The 20,623-nt window shown below is 44.0% G+C and overlaps 1 protein-coding gene across 5 annotated transcripts in view; it reads right to left on the bottom strand.

Annotated features, from left to right (window-relative positions):
• Positions 1–4,911: 4,911 nt before the first annotated feature.
• PROSER3 (proline and serine rich 3) overlaps positions 4,912–20,623 on the bottom strand; it is a 31,286-nt gene continuing 15,574 nt past the window's right edge. For 3 of the 5 annotated variants that reach the window (XM_068121847.2, XM_068121848.2, XM_068121849.2), the window contains exons 8-13: positions 19,971–20,191; positions 19,170–19,835; positions 15,824–15,883; positions 14,493–14,595; positions 9,857–9,938; positions 4,912–5,203 (exon numbers count right to left, since the gene is read on the bottom strand). In XM_068121847.2, the coding sequence (XP_067977948.2) occupies positions 5,137–5,203; positions 9,857–9,938; positions 14,493–14,595; positions 15,824–15,883; positions 19,170–19,835; positions 19,971–20,191 (1,199 nt within the window). In that variant the 3' untranslated portion in view covers positions 4,912–5,136. Of the gene's footprint in view, positions 5,204–9,856; positions 9,939–14,492; positions 14,613–15,823; positions 15,884–19,169; positions 19,836–19,970; positions 20,192–20,623 lie in introns of all 5 variants that reach the window. The other 2 variants (XR_013624018.1, XR_013624019.1) reach the window with 1 other exon arrangement.

Below are 20,623 nucleotides of genomic sequence, written 5' to 3'. Positions count from 1 at the left end.
CAACCCTCCCACCTCTCCCACCTCCACCCCCCACTTCACTTCTCCAACCTCCCATCTCCCCCACCCACCTCACTTCTCCCAACTCCCCACTCACCGCCAACACCTCACCTCTCCCATCCACCTCCAACCCTCCCACCCACCCCTCACCTCTCCCACCCACCCCTCACCTCTCCCACCTCCCCCACCAACACCTCACCTCTCCCACCTCCCCCATCCACCTCCAACCCCCACTTCACTTCTCCCACCCACCTCCAACCCCCCACCCACCGCCAACACCTCTCCCAACTCCCCACTCACCACCAACACCTCTTCCACCTCCCCCCCTCCCAACTCCCCACCCACCTCTCACCTCTCCCCCAACCCCCACGTCACTTCTCCCACCTCCCCCCACTCACCTCCAAAACCCCATCCCACCTCTCACACCCACCTCCAACCCTCCCACCTCTCCCACCCACCCCTCACCTCTCCCACGCCTCGCCTCTCCCACCTCCAACCCTCCCACCTCCCCATCCACCTCCAACCCTCCCACCTCCCCACAAACCCCTCACCTCTCCCACCTCCCCCATCCACCTCCAACCCCCACTTCACTTCTCCCACCCACCTCCAACCCCCCACCTCCCATCTCCCCCACCCACCACCTCCCATCTCCCCCACCCACCACCAACACCTCTCCCAACTCCCCACTCACTGCCAACACCTCACCTCTCCCACCTCCCCCATCCACCGCCAACACCTCACCTCCCCCATCCACCTCCAACCCCCACTTCACTTCTCCCACCCACCTCCAACCACCCACCCACCTCCAACCTCCCATCTCCCCCACCCACCGCCAACACCTCTCCCAACTCCCCACCAACACCTCTCCCACCTCCCCCATCCACCTCCAACCCTCCCAACCCCCCACCCACCCCTCACCTCTCCCACCTCCCCCAACCCCCACTTCACTTCTCCCACCACTCACCTCCAAACCCCCATCCCACCTCTCCCACCCACCTCCAACCCTCCCACCCACCCCTCACCTCTCCCACCTCCCCACCCACCCCTCACCTCTCCCACCTCCCCCATCCACCTCCAACCCTCCCACCACCCCACCCACCCCTCACCTCTCCCACCTGCCCCATCCACCTCCAAGCCTCCCACCTCCCCTCACCTCTCCCACCTCCCCCACCCACCTTACACGTGTTTAGGTTAAATTACATCTGATCTGCTAATCCATGAAACGATTAAAGTATCTCGACTTTCATGAATCTCATCAACACGCTCTCTGCTGTCTACCTGACCTCCAGGCTTTGTGTCAACTGCAAATATAATAAATAAACCGCAATGCGGGCGGAACCCCTCAGCCCATGCATGGTGAAAGGAAGCATTGATGATCATTTGTTATTTGAAGCGAAGTTGTATACCGAGTAGGAGCTGCAACTAATGAAATTTTCGCCCATTAACCCATTTCGCGCCCATGAACCTTCCTCCACTCAACCCCAACACCCACTGCAAACATGGATTTAATCGGACAAGCCGTTCTGCTCGAAATTGACGGAAACCAAAAGTTGACGGGCGCCCGGACGCCGCCCCTGACGACAATACCCCTTAGCCCATTGGGCTGAGGGGTGAAAAGCCAACTCTTTAATAATAATAATAATAGTCCCACTACCGATTGACCCCTAAGGTACCCCACCACTTACATCCTCGCACTCACAGGTAATCTTAGCTTCCTATCACCAAGGCAGTTTCCAATCGAGTTAGCTACCTGCATCCACCCAAGTTTGTTCAACATCATCTCCCCTTGGTAAATCCATGCCGACTACCTTTAATTTGTTTAAAATTATTCGAATGTTTCCTTTTTTCTCTTCTCATAAGGATATTGCATCACACCTGCATTTAGACATTGCGTGCATATGTATTAAATAGATGGCCTCCAATCTGAGCTTCATGAACAATTTTGTCGACATGGGTAGGATTTCCTAAGGATTGAGTTTGGGTGGGAATTTCTTGCCCATTTTGGTGTTCAATAATCCCTTTCAGCTTTGATTGAGCAGGAGAGTGCAGTGGGGACTTGATATTGGATGGGCACTCTTCCAGGTGACATTTTATTGGCATTTTTACCTGGAATGTCCTGCATTTTTTTTTTTTTACAAAATCTTTGAAGGTACGAGAAATTAAATTTGTTTTTTATTAAAATTATTAGAAAATTTATTAAATTTGAAGTTATTTAAAAAAAAATTATTCATTAAAATTTATTAAAAAATTAAATAAAAAAAATTAGAAATTAAAAACTTTTTTTTTCAAAAAATCTCGCATCTGGTTTGCAATATGAGGTGTTCTGGTCCAAAGGGTATTAGTTCTCTGTGGTCATGAACCATGCAGGGGCTACCCACGACTCAACACGGTTCCAAAACCGAACCCGAACGGCATACCTGCGGGATGTGCACCTGCATCTTATAATGATGGTTTTATTCACTCTGATATGGACAAACGCGGTTGTGACCAACACAGTGACACATCCATGTGGAAATCTCACTAATAAATTAATTAAAGGATAGAAAGTTGACAATCGATGAATGAACAATGCAAGGTCACCATGTGCTCAAATGAGAACCCCAAACAGCAAAACCAGAATTAAGGAGATAAGCTCTTGGGGATTAGGTTTTTCTAAAAATGTTCTTCTTTCTTTCTTTTTTTGTACACAAGATCGAGGCTCGTGAAAGAGAGGATACATAAGACGAAATAAAGGGAGCGGGAGACAAGATGGGGAGAGAGGAGGAAGGACACAAACACAACATTTGAGAGCAGGGACATCGGGAGATCTGTGGGAGGGAGAGGGCTTGTGGGGAGGAGGCGTGGGAAGGGGGTGGGGGGGAGAAGTATAAAACACATGGACACTGCTAGGACTTCCAGGAAATAAGTTGGAATTTCAAAAAAGTGTATCTGGGGAGAATTAGCAGGGGCAGAAAAGATCAACGTTTTGGATGGAGGAAGATAAGAGATGGTGGTGAACAGCTGTTTTAAAGACCTGGAAGGAGGAGTGGGATTGAAGGGAGTTTGTTCCAGAGGTGGGAGAAAAGGGGAATGAAAGAGTGAAACATCACAACATGCTTCTACTATCACATGCAGGACAAAGGACACATACAGTCACGTGAAAAAGTAAGTACACCCCATGTAAAGTTTTGACTTTTTCAACATATTTCAACATACAGCTATTTGATCTTCATTTCAACAATATTGATAGATAAAGGTGATATAATATAACAAATATCATGAAATATTTACATGTTGTAGTCCATTGTATAATTTAAATAAACACAAATGCAAATTTCGCATGTGGAAAAAGTAAGTGCACCCTTGGCTCTAATAGGTGGTGTTGCCCCCTTTGGCAGAAACAACCTCAAGTAGGCGTTTCTTATAACTGTCTACCAGTCTCTGACATCGACTGGGAGAAATTTTTGCCCACTCCTCCATGCAGAATTATTTCAGCTGTGCGATGTTTGAGGGGTTTCTTGCATGCACAGCTCGTTTCAAATCCCCCCACAACATCTCGATGGGATTTAGATCCGGGCTTTGACTTGGCCATTCCAGAACCCTCCATTTCTTTCTTTTCAGCCATTCCTTGGTGGATTTACTGGTATGTTTAGGGTCATTGTCATGTTGCAATGTCCACCTTCGGTTGAGCTTCAACACTCCGACAGATGGCCTCACATTATCTTTAAGCACCCTCTGGTACAATGAAGAATTCATAGTGGATTCTCTGATGGTGAGCTGCCCAGGCCCTGATGCAGCAAAGCTGCCCCAAACCATAATATTTACACCACCATGCTTTACAGTTGGTATCAGGTTCTTGTGGTCAAATGCTGTCTTTGGTTTTCGCCAAACATGTCTTCTGGTACTGTGGACAAATAGCTCTACCTTTGACTCATCTGTCCAGAGCACATTGTTCCAGAAGTGCTGGTCTTTGCCGAGGTGTTCATTGGCAAACTTTAGTCTTGCCCTGATGTTCTTTCTGGACAGCAAAGGTTTCCTCCTGGCACACCTCCCATGTAGATCAAATTTGTGCAGCCTCTTTCTAATGGTAGACTCGTGCACTTTGACATCAACAGTGGCAAAAGTTACCTGTAGGTCCCGTGATTACATTCTGGGGTTCTTGGAGACTTCTTTCAGCATCATGCGGTCTGCTCTCGGGCTGAACTTGCTGGGGCGGCCTGGCCTGAACAAGTTGGCAGTTGTTTGGAATCTTCTCCACTTGTAGATGATCTTCCGGACAGTCGGATGATTGATTTCAAATTGTTTGGAGATCTTTTTAAATCCCTTCCCAGACTCGTAGGCATCTATAACCTTCTTTCTGAAGGCCTCAGAGAGCTCTTTTGATCCAGGCATGGTGACGCCACACACTTCAACAACAAAGAGCAAACCAAACTAAATGTCTGAGGTTTAAATAAGACAGGTTCCTCCAAGATCCTCTCTGACGATGTTCTAATCATTTGCACCTGACCTGGTGCACCTGATTCTAATTTTAGGTATTTGAAGTCGTGATAAATGTCGGGGTGTACTTACTTTTTCCACATGCGAAATTTGCATTTATATGTTTATTTAAATTATACAATGGACTACAAAATGTAAATGTTTCATGATATTTGTTATATTATATCACCTTTATCTATCAATATTGTTGAAATGAAGATCAAATAGCTGTATGTTGAAATATGTTGAAAAAGTCAAAACTTTACATGGGGTGTACTTACTTTTTCACGTGACTGTACGTAACTGGACAATATGGGATATGGCATTTTAACATGGATTCCCCCTACATCAGGAGCCAAAGGTCGAAATGGGAACACGAAGAGGCCAACGCAAGGATTATTTCTGATAAATGGGCCCAAACTAATCCAAGATGAAATGACAAAGATGCTCAACACAAAATTATATGTTAAAAAAAACATTTATTGCAAGACATTCAATCCGAAGACACGAAAGCATTACAGGTATCCATGTTTAAGATTTTCTTGTCTGAACTGACAGCAAAACAGCAACGATGACGTGGCGACATTTGCATGGGCACGAAGTGGTGGTGCTTCATTTTGCAACCACAAAATGAACACGAGGTAGCATGTCGAGGCGCATTCAACAGATCGCAGTTGGACGCAGTTAAGGTACGGGATTTGCATCCAAGTTTCTCACTTCCTGCATATCCAAAAGCCTTTTGTTTATACGCCTGAAAGAATAAGCGAGGGTTGTACGATTAGCACAACTTGGTATGAAGGAGTTTGTCACAATTATCCTTCAGAGAGTTCATTATACGGGTGTACATTGTTCATCATTTGTTACTTATGAAAATCATGGGTATGAAGATGAAGAACAACGTAAATAAGGATACTGGAAACAATGCGATGGCTGCGGTTTGACCCTTTGAGAGATAAATCATCGTGGGCTGGCACCATGGCCCAGAGGTACGCACACCTGCCTCTAAGCTGTCCAGCCTAATTTTGGCCCAGGTATAAACTGTCATCCTGGTGTTTCACAGGCAGGGTGATTCATCAAAACGTGTGCCGTCCCTCGGTTGGACATTAAACTGTAAACTGGGCAGCCCACATTAGTTGGGATGACGTTGAAGATCCCAGTGTCCTTTCCGCAGACAAGGCAAGCTGGAGCTGGTACCCTGAGCAAGTTACAAATTACTCCTCTAATTATGTCATCAAGGCCTGTCCAGCCAGTTCATGAAAGGCCAAACACCTCCCCTGGCCAACCCCAAAATAATGCGGCAATAATTGCGACTGTTGAAACAGAAAAAGACGAAGAAGAGACTATAACGGCACTCAGTAGAGAGCGTACCTCCACCTGGTTGGCCATACCACTCGATGGTGAAGAATCACTTAAAAAAATTATACTAGCTGGATCCGGATATTCACCAAAATTGAATCGATTCTTCCTTGTCACACACACAACCTGTCCAACATGTTTCCTCCAAATCCATCCATAACTTTTTGAGATATCCTGCTATGTATCATTTTTGGCCCGATCTTTCAATGGTGAAGAATCACTTCAACAATTAAATAATTATCATATCAGAATCAATATTCAGATCTTCACCAAAATTGAATCGATTCTTCCTTGTCACACACACAATCGATCCACCAAGTTTCGTCCAAATACATTCATAACTTTTTGAGATATCCTGCTATGTATCATTTTTGGCCCGATCTTTCAATGGTGAAGAATCACTTCAACAATTAAATAATTATCATATCAGAATCAATATTCAGATCTTCACAAAAATTGAATCGATTCTTCCTTGTCACACACACAATCGATCCACCAAGTTTCGTCCAAATCCATTCATAACTTTTTGAGATATCCTGCTATGTATCATTTTTGGCCCTATCTCTCAATGGTGAAGAATAACTTAAATAATTATCATATCAGAATCAATATTCAGATCTTCATCAAAATTGAATCGATCCTTCCTCGTCACACACACAATCGATCCACCAAGTTTCGTCCGAATCCGTCCACAAGTTTTTGAGATATCTTGTTCACAAACAAACGAACAAACAGACAGGGGTGAAAACATAATCTCCATCCACCTTTGTAGGCCGGTCATTTTACGAATATACCCACCACAAATTGCAATAGTAATGAAACTTGGCATTTTTGCTTCTTTTGACCCATGTAATAACATAGTAAAAGTCAAGGAATAACGAGGCATTGGAACACATTCATTTCGAGCAACCACTTTTTGACAGTTATGCACGAAAATAAGCTAATAAAAATGGCACAAAATAATGCACTTAATTTGTTATTTCGTTCACATTCTCAAAAGATGTCAGAAATGTAAGTGTTTAAGAGTGTAAGACAGGCCTTATGCCCTGGTTTTACAATACATTTGACATGTAAAGGTATATATATTGAGATAATTGACATTTAAGGTAGCTTTATCCCAATAAAATTGAATTTTTTCGAAAATATACATATCAATGAATTTTGAAAGCTAATATAATGGTCTATCATATTCTTATATCAAATTAGATTTTACTCTAGTCTAATTAGGTGAACAAAGCCTAATTAGGTGAATAAAATTTAATTACACGAACAATGATCTCCATAGCAACGACTTTGGACCTTGGATACGGTCGCTTTTATATAACCAATCTCAAAAAGTGTGGTATCAAAAGATTCGGAATAGCCTATAGTGCAATCCAGCTGAGAACCAATCAGAAGCCTCAACCAGATAATCCCTGCCATACACAACATCTGTGTACATCTACCTGCAGCGACTGGCACAACTGTCTATTCAGCATCCGGAGGTCCACCATCAGTTCCAGAATGGATTTCACGTAGTGCGGCGTTCAGATCGGTACTGGGCCGGCTTGTCCACAGATCTTGTGATCGAGCAAGTGCTCATGAGAAGTGTGAAAACCACAGGGGGACTAACAAGGGGTCGTGGAATGAGCGAGCCGCAAAGGATCACGTGGCTGCTGTCCACCCCCATATGTGCAGAGGTCAACATGGCTTTGCAAGAGTACACATCAGTGCAGTATGGGACCAGTGACCAGCACAAAGAACAAAGCGCAGCTCGACAAGGACGGGACACAGATGACACGCACAAACTTATTCGCTACCTGTCATCGAAGGATCCCTTTGGAAACGATCCAACTCTGCAAAGCATTGACACTGGCATCACAGCTGGAGATTCGGTCAATGCTGACCAAGCAGCGTCAGTCGGCAGGAAGATCTTAGATGGAATGCTTGACAAAAAGGTTCTTGATCACACGTTCAAGAAGAAAGATCAGGTTGTGACTCTTGACACACGTTCATCATTGAAAACTGGCAGACAATCCGTTCTGATAGATCCACAACTGTTGTTCCAACGTCTGAGTACGGCAGGATCACGCTGTGATGACCTCAAAGATGTCTTCAAGTACGAACTAAGCAGTTTCCCACCAGCACTGTTTAAGACCACTGATATCCTGCTTGAGGCCGACAAGCCAGCGCTAGCCGAAGCCATTTGGAAACAACTCCCCCTTGACGTTCGCAACACAGTGCTGCCACAGAATGTGCAATATGTTCTGGATGGTGGGGCATTGCTACACAGAATTCCTTGGAATTCTGGCGAGACATATGGAGGAATCGCCAGTCACTACGTGCGATATGTTGGAGACAGGTATGGTAACGCTGTCATAGTGTTCGATGGATATGTGAGCGCACCCTCCACCAAAGATGTAGCGCACAGCAGGCGCGTTCGATCTCACAGCAGTCCCCTTGTCAACTTCACAACGGACATGGTATGTACTATGAAGAAAGATGACTTCCTTGCCAACCAAACAAATAAACAACGTTTCATCAATCTACTGAGTGATGACCTTCAACGGCGGCACAACGCTGTTCATCATGCCAGGGCAGATGCAGATGTTCTCATAGTGGAGACAGCCATTGCATGTGCAAACACCAAGGACACCGTGATAGTTGGCGACGACACCGATCTTCTTGTTCTCCTTTGCAGTCGTGCAGGGCCCACATCTCACAACCTGTTCTTCCGACCTGAGCCTAAGCTGACGTCAAGGAGGCAAGCAAGATGTTGGAATATCGAGCAAGTGCAAAAGACACTTGGACGCAATGTTTGTGACAAGCTTCTTGTTGCACATGGACTCCTGGGTTGTGATACCACGTCAAGAATTTACTCGATTGGCAAATCAACAGCCTTGAAGAAGCTGAACTCCAGTGCGTATTTCTCCGAGCTTTTGGCAAACTTCAACACTCCTGGAGCGTCAAAAGAGGATGTCATGACAGCTGGAGAGAATGCCCTGGTTTGCTTGTATAATGCCCAGCCCGGGGAAACACTGGACATGCTGAGGCTTCAACGCTTCCACCAGAAGGTTTCAACAAGCACTGTCAGAGTTGAGCCTCGTACCCTGCCCCCTACATCAGCATCTGCAAAGCAACATTGCCTACGGGTGTATGTTCAGGTTCAGCAGTGGCAAGGAGTTGCCATGGATGCCAATGGTTGGGGATGGGCTATCCGTGACGAGAGAATGGTTCCCGTGATGACCGAGATGAAGCCTGCTCCAGATTACCTTCTAGATGCCATCCACTGTGGCTGCAAAACAGACTGCAGCACCCTACGATGCAGCTGTCGCAAGTACAGCCTGGAATGCTCTTACGCATGCAGTGAATGCAAAGGACTTCACTGTTCTAATGTGACCTTGTCAGAACCAGAAAGTGATCCAGAAGAAGAATAAGCTCTTAGGTTGGTGCTTGAATCGCAGTTCATTCAATTATTAAATAAAACACTTTTTTTTTTTTTCAATATATATATATTTTTTTCAATATTATTTTCAATATTATTTAACGATTTTTTTGTATATATAGTACGATATGAACTTGTTCACATAAAGCCATTACATTGCAGGCCTCAGGGACATAAAATTGCAGGATCTCATAAGGATTTAGCACGGAAACAGTTTTTGGTCTGAAAAATTTATGCAGATTTTCGCTTAAAACCTTCTCTTAAAGATTGCAAAAATTGGAAATGTTCCAATGCTCCGATTCTCCTTGACTTTTAGTATGTCATTCTCCACTAAATTTGACATTGAAAAATGCATGTTTCATTACTATTGCAATTTGTGGTGGGTTCGACCCAAAAATGGCGTAGATTGACTGGACTATTGGTGGCGCAGGTAACAAAGCGTCATATCCTGAACGTTTAAATCTTGCATGGGACCACTATGTTAAAAAGACCTGGTGTTGATCTCCAAACCTAAGTGGAAGGCTGGAAGCTCTAATTGTTCCCATTTTCCCGACATGACAAACGCTCAACCCGACAAAGTTTGCTCTTTACACACTCGCCGGCAGCTGCAGCACCCGGACACACCTCATCTTGTGCAGTACACTCGCCCGCTGTTTCCGTAGCAGACACAGAAGGTTGTCCTCGGGAAACTCCGAGCCGTCGGAATCTGAGGAACACGTCCACATGCATAGACAATGGGCAAGGATGGCAAGTGCGACTCTTTGTTGGCATTTCCAAAAAGATGGAGTGATTTTTATGCGGCGAATAAGGCTCATGGAAAGTCTCGTGCCTGTATTCGATACGTCTGGATCGAGAACATTGGGAGATATCGGTGCACATGGACATGGATTACATTTGTCTACATTGGGTAAATCAACAGGTTTTTGGACAAGCAGTGATGACAATTTGAACCGGTAATTAAAAAACAGTTCTAATGAGAAAATTCTACTTCCTTAACAATCCTGTTGAAGAAGAAGATCAGTCACTCAACCTTTTGGGCCTCACAATTCTTGGGCAAACCATATAATCTAAGTTGGTCTTCAAAGCCAGTCATGGGCATTGTCCATCGTGCAATGTCCTTCCTTGGCACATCTCAACTTTTATCTATCTGCAAGGCCTTAATCTTCAGGTTGATGGAAATACTGCTCTGCCCTCTGGACTGGCACCCCTGCCTCACACCTTGCACGTGATGTTGAAACCAAGGCATTCAGAATCTTTGGAATCTCCCATGAGGAGGCCGAGTTGATGGGCTCATCACTTTCTCGTCACAGACAGGTCGGTGGTCACCCTGTCTTCCAGCGCCTCCTGTCTGGTCTTGCACACTCTGCCCTTTCAGTGCTCTGTCCCCCTCAGGTTTCTGCAGGGCGCACACAGTCTGCCATAATCCACTCACTGATCAGCTCTACTCATTCATCCTCTCCTCCTCCCTATTGTCCCCCCCCTCCCGCCCCCCTTGCTCGCATTCCTCTCCATGTACATTATCAAATCATGTCGAGTCTCCTCTGGCTTCTGAAACATTATCACCCTGCGCTCGCGAAGTGAAAAGCAGGATTAGGCATTTGGTTGCGTACATGTGGCGTACATGTCTGCATTTTTAAAATTCATTTTCTCGGCAACCGTTGGTCCGATTGACACGAAATTTTACCATAGGATTGCCTCTGCCTGTACAATCTTTTATTCATAATTATGATGTCATACGTCACGTGGTACGGACGCCATCTTGGAAAAACTTTACACCTCTATATCTCCCAAACCACTTAATGGAAAAAAATTTCAACATGGCTCATTGCCAAGTACTCCCCATGGGGAATAGGATATATTGATGATGATGATGATGATGTCATCGGTGCCTTCATTATGTCATAATTCAACAAGTACAACGCTTGATTCAATCAGTATGAATTTTTTTTGATGCAATTCTTGGTCCGATTGACACGAAATTGTCACCATAGGAACGCTTCCTCCTGTAGAACATTTTAATGATAATTATAACGTGGAACAGGTGCCATCTAGGAAAAACTGAAAAATGTTGCACCTCTATATCTCCAAAACCGCTCCATAAAAAACAAGCGTTACGCCTAGGTCCCCCGTCGGTGAAGTGATGTGAGTTGACAAAGTGGAAGACGCAGAAAACATGCTATGATATGATATTTCGCTCACAAGGTTCAGACATACATGGAGGCGGCCATCTTGGATTTTGACGTAGCAACCCAATTTTCAATAGCGTTCTTCCTTGTGCCTAGATACACCCAAACACCAGATTAGAAGTTGGTACTTCGCTTATTTTTCAAGATATTCCGCTCACAAGGTTCAGACATACATGGCGGCGGCCATCTTGGATTTTGACGTGGCGACCCAATTTTAAATAGCCTTCTTCCTTGTGCCTAGATACACCCAAACACCAGATTAGAAGTTGGTACTTTGCTTATTTTTCAAGATATTTCACTCACAAAGTTCAGACATATATATGGTGGCGGCCATCTTGGATTTTGACGTGGCGACCCAATTTTCAATAGCGTTCTTCCTTATGCCGAGATACACCTACACACCAAATTAGAAGTTGGTACTTCGCTTATTTTTCAAGATATTCATCTCACAAGGTTCAGACATACATGGCGGCGGCCATCTTGGATTTTGACATGGCGACCCAATTTTAAACAGCCTCCTTCCTTGTGCCGAGATACACCCACACACCAGATTAGAAGTTGGTACTTCGCTTATTTTTTGCGATATTTCGCTCACAAGGTTCAGACATACATGGCGGCGGCCATCTTGGATTTTGACGTGGCGACCCAATAGACACACCCACACGCCAGATTAGAAGTTGGTACTTCGCTTATTTTTTGCGATATTTCGCTCACAAGGTTCAGACATATATATGGTGGCGGCCATCTTGGATTTTGACGTGGAGACCCAATTTTCAATAGCGTTCGTCCTTATGCCGAGATACACCCACACACCAGATTACAAGTTGGTACTTCGCTTATTTTTCAAGATATTCATCTCACACGGTTCAGACATAAATGGCATCAGACATACATGGCGGCGGCCATCTTGGATTTTGACGTGGGTTGCACCCACACACCAAATTCGAATGCGGTCCTTCGCTTACGCACGCCCGCACGCCCACACGCACGCCCGCACGCACGGAGGGGAAAATCATAGTCCCCCTTTCGCTCCGCTGTGCGACGGGGGACAAAAATTGAAACATGGCTCATTGCAAAGAACTCCACATGGGGAATAGGTGTTCTTAATGATGACATGGTGCTGTAATTATGACGTCATAATTTGTCAGGGACAACGCTTAGTCTGATCAGTTTGAAATGTATTGAGCGTGATCTATGCAACAATTATATTAGAGAATATAAAGTTACGATGTCATCGCTCACGTGGTCTGGCAGCCATATTGGACCAAAGAAAAAAAAACATTCGAAAACACATGAGTTGGCTCGTACCAAGTTAACTGCGCAGGGTAAGTAGTCTATGAACACCATCTACTTTGCCCAAGTCTCTCTATAGTTTGTCCCTCTACCCTGTTGTTGGTGTGTCCCCTCTCTCTTTCTACATTCTGTATCAACTTGATCCATTCTGTGTTCCAGCTCCTCCACTAACCTCAGCACTGCATAAAACATATCCCACTGGGCTTTTGCAAAACCCAATTAGCAGAGTCTCCTGGTCTTTCAACTTCAACTGTGGTCTGACCAGATCTTCAACTGTCTCTCAAAGGACTTGCCAACTGATGAATCTTTTTTTGTACCAAGTCTCCTTGGTGCTGCTTAGATACTCATTTAGAAAATAAAACAACAATCCACCATAAATCATGATATAGAATCTGCCACGTGGCTGAGTTGAGGTTTTATCGTAATTTGAATACTACGTTAAGATATGGTGTACAAGGCCTTAGGAATGGCAGGAATTTTTGATTGTCAAGCGAAGGCTTAAGCCGCAGACATCTATCTTTGGAAGTACAAATGATTTTGCCTTCTCGACTTGTTCAGCCCAGTGTATATGTAGAAGATGCTTTTTAGCTCACCTGGGATGAAGTTCAGGGGAGCTTATGCGATGGCACGTCGTCTGTCAGTCCGTCCATCCGTCAGTCTGTCCGTAAACACTTGAAACTTCTTCTCTGAAACCGCTGATGATTGAGACCAAATTTGGCACAAATTATATTTGTTATGTTGTGACTAAAGTTTGTTCATGACATAAAAAAAAAATCGGGGTCTAAGGGGGTATACCAGGGGTCAAATTGGATCCAGGTTTGAACCCCCAAAACAGGAATTTGCTTTTTCCTTTGAAGCTACACAAACTATTTCGATGAAACTTGACCACAACCTTCATCACCTGTGATGTACCAAAGTTTGTTCCTGGCATTTAAAAAAATTCGGGGTCTAAGGCGGTGTATTAGGAGGGGGTGAACCCCAAAATAGGTATTTGCTTTTTTGTCCTAACCTACACACACAATGTCGATGAAACTTCACCACAACCTTCATCACCCACGATGTACCAATGTTTGTTCAAAGCATTAGAAAAATTGGGGTCCGAGGAGGTATACGGGGTGGGAGAGGGAGTTGCCCCACAAAATAGGTATTTTTTTGTTTGTTTAAAGTCTTACGATTATGTTAGTATAATTCTGCATGCTTCTCCGTCTTGTAGTAGCCATTGAAATTAGTTTAAAATACCTTTAGTCAGTGCATTATACGGTTTATTCTACCAGGTGAGCACCAGGGGTATTGCCCCTATGTGTTACTACACTTAGCCTTTTGCTTTGCACCAGGCCTTGAAAATCTCCTGATATTTCAAAATGTGTTCTAAACCCTTTAAAACCTTCTCTTTCTCATGTTCTTTTATGTATTACCTTCTTGTTCATACCTTCTCTTTCTCATATGTAGTTCACTTAGCCTGATACATAAAGGCTTCTTAATTTACTAACAATGTGTTGGGAATTCGAGTCCTGCCCCTATTTTACTCTCTATACTAAGTATTCGCTGAGGTATAACAAGACAAATCATGAATTTTACTTCAGGATAGCTTGGTGATATGAGAGCAAATCATAACCAGTGCCTGCAGTTAAACAATGTATGGCATAAACCAAAAATTAACCTATACAAAATAGACATCAAGGTGGGCCGAGACATGGGGATGGGCTGAGACACAGGCCCGAGCCAACACAAAGGGGCAAGCGGAGAAGCAGGTTCGAGCCGAGACGCGAGCCTTTCCTCACCTTCGGCCAGCTCTATAAAAGCGAATGCCGATGGGATAGAGAACGATGTTCCTTCCATAGTTTCCGTGCTGGATACCACTTCTTCATTTACAACTGGTTGTTCCTGTGACACAAAAGAAGCTGACAGCATGAAAAAGAGTTAAAATAAATTAATTAATAAACTAGAACGGCACTCAGTAGAGCGCATACTTCTGCCAGGTGAAAAGTTTACGTTTTGTATCCCAGAGTAGACCAGAAAAATCACAATACAGAATCACATTTAATCAAAATCATCCGTCCACGACTTTTTGAGATATCCTGCTATGTATCGTTTTTGGCCCCATCTCCCAATGGTGAAGAATCGCTTTTAAAAATTCTACTAGCTGGATCTGGATCTTCACCAAAATTGAATCGATTCTTCCTTGTCACACACACAACTTGTCCACCAGGTGTCGTCCAAATACGTCAATAACTTTTGAAGATATGCTGCTAAATGTAATTTTTAGCCCTATCATTCAATGGTGAAGAATCACTTAAAAAAATAAAATAATTCTCATATCCGAATCCATATTCAGATCTTCCCCAAAATCGATTTGAATCGTCCTCATCACACCCACAACCTCTCTACCAACTTTTTGAGATCTCCTGCTATGTATCGTTTTTGGTCCTATCTCCCAATGGTGAAAAATCACTTTAAAATTCTAGTAGCCGGATCCGGATGCGGATCCTCACCAAAATCTAATCATTTCGTCCTAGTCACATACACTACCTCTCTGCCGAATTTCGTCTGAATCCGTCCACAACATTTTGAGATATCGTGTTCACAAAAAAACAAACAAAGACAGACAGACGGGTGAAAACATAACCTTCATCCACCTTTGGTGGCAAAGGTAATAAAACATATCGGGTCAATATTTGGGTGGTTTGAAAATGGTGTTTCTTGCCAAGACTCTGAAAACAAATGACCAAAGAAAGTGTGAAGAAGGAAACTTTAAGAGGCAGAATTTACAAAGGCACAGACAGTCTCTGATAGCTCTTGCCGACTCTGACGTGACCCTTAAAAACAGAGGGAATTTCAGGTGCTTGCTCATTTGTGACACCAGTCAGCTGTGTGTGACTGAACCCTTTTTCTTTGCTTGGTGGTTGAGTGACCAACATACAGGAAACAGTATGGGATGGTGACAGGATTTCATCCATCCTCCAGAATCAAGGCTAATGTTGTCTCTTTCCGGAGAGTACACAATATCAATATAACGTTCCATGCACTTCGTCTTTCCTTCCCAAGAAAGTACCACTAAAAGATCACCCGAAGAGTGTCATCAGGTGTGGTGAAGGAAATGTTGCAACTGTACCTGGAATAAAGTAGAATTCTCTGCAATTGGTGAGGATGTAAACAGTCTGTCCATGATGACCTGCACACATTGGGTGTTTACATTCAATTGTTTACACAAACATTTAATTGTTAGTGTTCCCATCTGAGGCCCCAGCACAGAACGCCGTTTTCAAATCCATCACACCCTATGTGTTTGTTCATAGTCCACAAATGTCTTTGTCCTGCATGTGATTAGATGTACAGGCTCTTACACAAGCTTTAGACCTCTGTAAATATATATATACACCCTGCTGGCCCACCTTAGCCGACCATATCGAGGTTGAAGGACCGAACCGGGATGATGCTGAAGACCTCAATCGACTGAGGACCCGGTCAGTGAGGCACACTTGTGACCAGGTGTGTTTTGAAATTTTATATACATATATATATATATATACAGTCACGTGAAAAAGTAAGTACACCCCATGTAAAGTTTTGACTTTTTCAACATATTTCAACATACAGCTATTTGATCTTCATTTCAACAATACTGATAGATAAAGGTGATATAATATAACAAATATCATGAAACATTTACATTTTGTCGTCCATTGTATAATTTAAATAAACATAAATGCAAATTTCACATGTGGAAAAAGTAAGTACACCCTTGGCTCTAACAGGTGGTATTGCCCCCTTTGGCAGAAACAACCTCAAGTAGGCGTTTCTTATAACTGTCTACCAGTCTCTGACATCGACGGAGAAATTTTTGCCCACTCCTCCATGCAGAATTCTTTCACTTGTGCGATGTTTGAGGGGTTTCTTGCATGCACAGCTCGTTTCAAATCCCCCCACAACATCTCGATGGGATTTAGATCCGGGCTTTGACTTGGCCATTCCAGAACCCTCCATTTCTTTCTTTTCAGCCATTCCTTGGTGGATTTACTGGTATGTTTAGGGTCATTGTCATGTTGCAAGGTCCACCTTCGGTTGAGCTTCAACTCTCTGACAGATGGCCTCACATTATCCTCAAGCACCCTCTGGTACAATGAAGAATTCATAGTGGATTCTATGATGGTAAGCTGCCCAGGCCCTGATGCAGCAAAGCTGCCCCAAACCATAATATTCCACCACCATGCTTTACAGTTGGTATCAGGTTCTTGTGGTCAAATGCTGTCTATGGTGTTTGCCAAACATGTCTTCTGGTACTGTGGCCAAATAGCTCTAACTTTGACTCATCTCTCCAGAGCACATTGTTCCAGAAGTGCTCGTCTTTGCCTAGGTGTTCATTGGCAAACTTTAGTCTTGCCCTGATGTTCTTTCTGGACAGCAATGGTTTACTCCTGACACACCTCCCATGTAGATCAAATTTGTGCAGCCTCTTTCTAATGGTAGACTCGTGCACTTTGACATCAACAGTGGCAAGAGCTACCTGTAGGTCCCGTAATTACATTCTGGGGTTCTTGGAGACTTCTTTCAGCATCTTGCGGTCTGCTCTCGGGCTGAACTTGCTGGGGTGGCCTGGCCTGAACAAGTTGGCAGTTGTTTGGAATCTTCTCCACTTGTAGATGATTTTCCGGACAGTCGAATGATTGATTTCAAATTGTTTGGAGGTCTTTTTAAATCCCTTCCCAGACGTGTAGGCATCTATAACCTTCTTTCTGAAGGCCTCAGAGAGCTCTTTTCATCTTGGCATGGTGATGCCGCACACTTCAACAACAAAGAGCAAACCAAACTGAATGTCTGAGATTTCAATAAGACAGCTTCCTCCAAGATCCTCTCCAACGATGTTCTAATCATTTGCACCTGAGCTGGTGCACCTGATTCTAATTTTAGGTATTTGAAGTAGTGATAAATGTAGGGGTGTACTTGCTTTTTCCACAAGCGAAATTTGCATTTATGTTTATTTAAATTATACAATGGACTACACAATGTAAATGTTTCATGATATTTGTTATGTTATATCACCTTTATCTATCAATATTGTTGAAATGAAGATCAAATAGCTGTATGTAGAAATATGTTGAAAAAGTCAAAACTTTACATGGGGTGTACTTACTTTTCACGTGACAGTATATATATATATATAGTATGCAGCACGCCATGGCAAGTTGCATCCTCCCGGCTGCTAATGCAGTGAACCCTGTAGGTTAGAGCAGGAATTTGAAATTTGTTCATGGTGCTGGCAATAACTCGCCTCTTCTTCGCGAAGGACACCATGGGATCTTTCACATCCACTGATTAATGCCAGCGGAAGGGACGCCCATTTAACATCCTTCCGAAGGAGGCACACACATTGATGAATCACCTGCCTGCGAAGCACCAGGATGATCGTTTTCGCTGTGTCGGGGTTCAAATCCAGGCTAGAAAGTTCAGAGGTGAGCGTGTGGACCTTTAGGTTAATTTTGTAGTAATAATCAGAACCAAAACTTTGGATTCATATTTTTTAAACTTGTAAGCAATCTTTGATTGTAAATTCATATGTATGCATGTGTAATTCCGCCGTTGGCTGCCAGACATGCTTTTAATAAACCATTTTTGATTGATTGATTGATTGATAGAGTCCATGCAGTCGCGGTTGTGATCGAGGACAAAACAGGTTTATAGCATGAAATGTTGATCATCGTCTCGATAATTTTAGATAGAGAGGATGCCATGGCCGATAGCAACACCAATCTCATATTCTCACTGGTACTTGGCCTGACATAGCACGTTTCACTTGAGGTGTGAACAGGTCACGGTAACCTTCACTCCCCTTTACCACATTAACAGGAACCGTGCTGCCCGCTCTGATTTTCTTTTTCAAGAAGGTGATTAAATACAGCAATAATAATACCTAATCACATCTGCTACAGGTATTGCTGAAATGGTGTTTTTAGCCCTACTGTTCCCAGTGTCCTATGGGTGTGAAAATGGAAAAATTACGCCTTGGCCTAAAAAAATAAAAAGATATGTAAATTTCACACTGTAGATCAGAGGCCACGTTATGCTTTTTTTGCCAATTTACTTTGGCCATCTTTGATCCAATATCTATGTTTATAAAATATCCGATCAGCACTTCCAAATGTGACAACACTAATCTGCACAAGGACTTGCAAACAGCACGGTCACCTATCAAGAACAATCACCTCAACTACAGCCAAACATTTAGTGCCAAAAAGGCAACAACTGATATCTCTCACCAACCGCACGAGGAAAAGCAACACCCAAAATTACCCAACCAGCTGCTCATTATGAGAAAATAAATAAATAATCTGGCTTTTCCAGCTAAACAACAAGTCAGCAAAATGTTTGGGATCCTAAATTTGAAATAAATTAAATAAATAAACCTAATTCGTATTCCCATGATCATCAAAACAACCATTATCTATCCGCCCTCAGCTCACCTCCCCCAGTGTCACATGGATCGGTGATCTAACGCGTGGCGCCATCTTGGTGCATCCTTGGGTTTTGGTGTTGATCGTTCGCTCCCGCTGTCTCTCTCCGTCTCTCGTCGGTTGTGCTTCTCCTGTCCTTTTGTCTCTCAGGCTATTTTTGTGCCATTCCTCTGACCTCCTCCACCGATCCCCAATGTTCTCTTTAACCTCATTGTCTCTTTGCTCGTTTGTTAATTTGTTTCCTGAATCCATGTTCCGCCGTCTCGTCCGATTCGGCGGTCCATTTCCTGGAAGACCACCAAGGACATCTCTGCGATTGGCAACACCTTTACTCTGTTCAAACTCCTTCACAATTTTACTATTCATCAACTTCTTGTTCTTCTCACTGATGCATTCCCTCAGTCTCCCCGATACTTCATCACTGTTGAATGATCGTCCTTTACTCTTCTCAGTAACTAACCGATCACAACTTCCAGCATCACCTGCCAACCTTCCATCGCTACCACCAACAGCACGCTGCTCCACGTGACCGAGTCCCAACTGGAGGGCAGGGCAGGGCACCAGGTCGTAGGTGAGGTGGAGGTGAGACGTCATGCTGGGAAAGGATTCTGTAGTAGACAGAGTTCTCGGATAATGTCCAACAAACTGACTAACTGTGGGTGTCTGAGGGAGCGCCTAAGGTACACACAAAATGCATTTATTAGAGAGTGGAAGAAACGTCCTCAAACTGCATTCATCTTGACCAGTGAAGTCGTTTTACTTGTATAACTGAAAGCTAAAGTATTCATACTTAGCCTAGAAATTCCTTACATATACAAGCCTGTTTGACAATGGCGTGTCCGAATGCTGCAATCGGCCCGATGCTGTAGGCAGGCGAGCCAGCCGGTTCTGCAGGTCCTTGTTTGCCATCTCTGTTTGGCGTCGCAGCCTCCACTGGTACAGCACATCATCTTCTGGCCTAATATCCCCACTGGGTGGAACCAATGCATTGTATGGATGGTGCCAACCAGGAAGGAACTCTTCCCGTGCCCCTGAAAAAAGGGTCATAAGGATTACACAAAGTAAAATCACTGTAATCAGCGATCCCTACATAAGGCATCAACTCTCAAAACATTGGGTTTTAGTTATAAATAAAAAGCACCTCATGGGGTTTTTTCACAGCCATTGTAAGCCATTGTAAGCCATTTCACAGCCAACCAAAGATAACACAATAGGGGCTGGAAGGATAGCCTCGAGGTAGGAGGTACACACACACCCGCCTCTGAGCTGCATAGCCTGGGTTCGCATCTCGGACAGCTATAAACTGCCATGCTGGAGATTTGATGGCAGGACAGACATCAATGCGTGTATTGTCCCTCAGATGGACGTTAAACCGGGCGCCCCCGCCTGCTAGTATTAGGTAGTGGGCGTTAAAGATCCCACGGTGTCACTCAATGAAGAGCAGGCGAGACATCTCCAGCATC

The sequence above is a fragment of the Myxine glutinosa genome, chromosome 7 (assembly GCF_964187855.1).
Source record: "Myxine glutinosa chromosome 7, kmMyxGlut1.1, whole genome shotgun sequence".
Taxonomy (NCBI): Eukaryota; Metazoa; Chordata; class Myxini; order Myxiniformes; family Myxinidae; genus Myxine; species Myxine glutinosa.
Note: the sequence above shows the minus strand (reverse complement) of the source record. Positions and strands in the feature narration are given on the sequence as shown.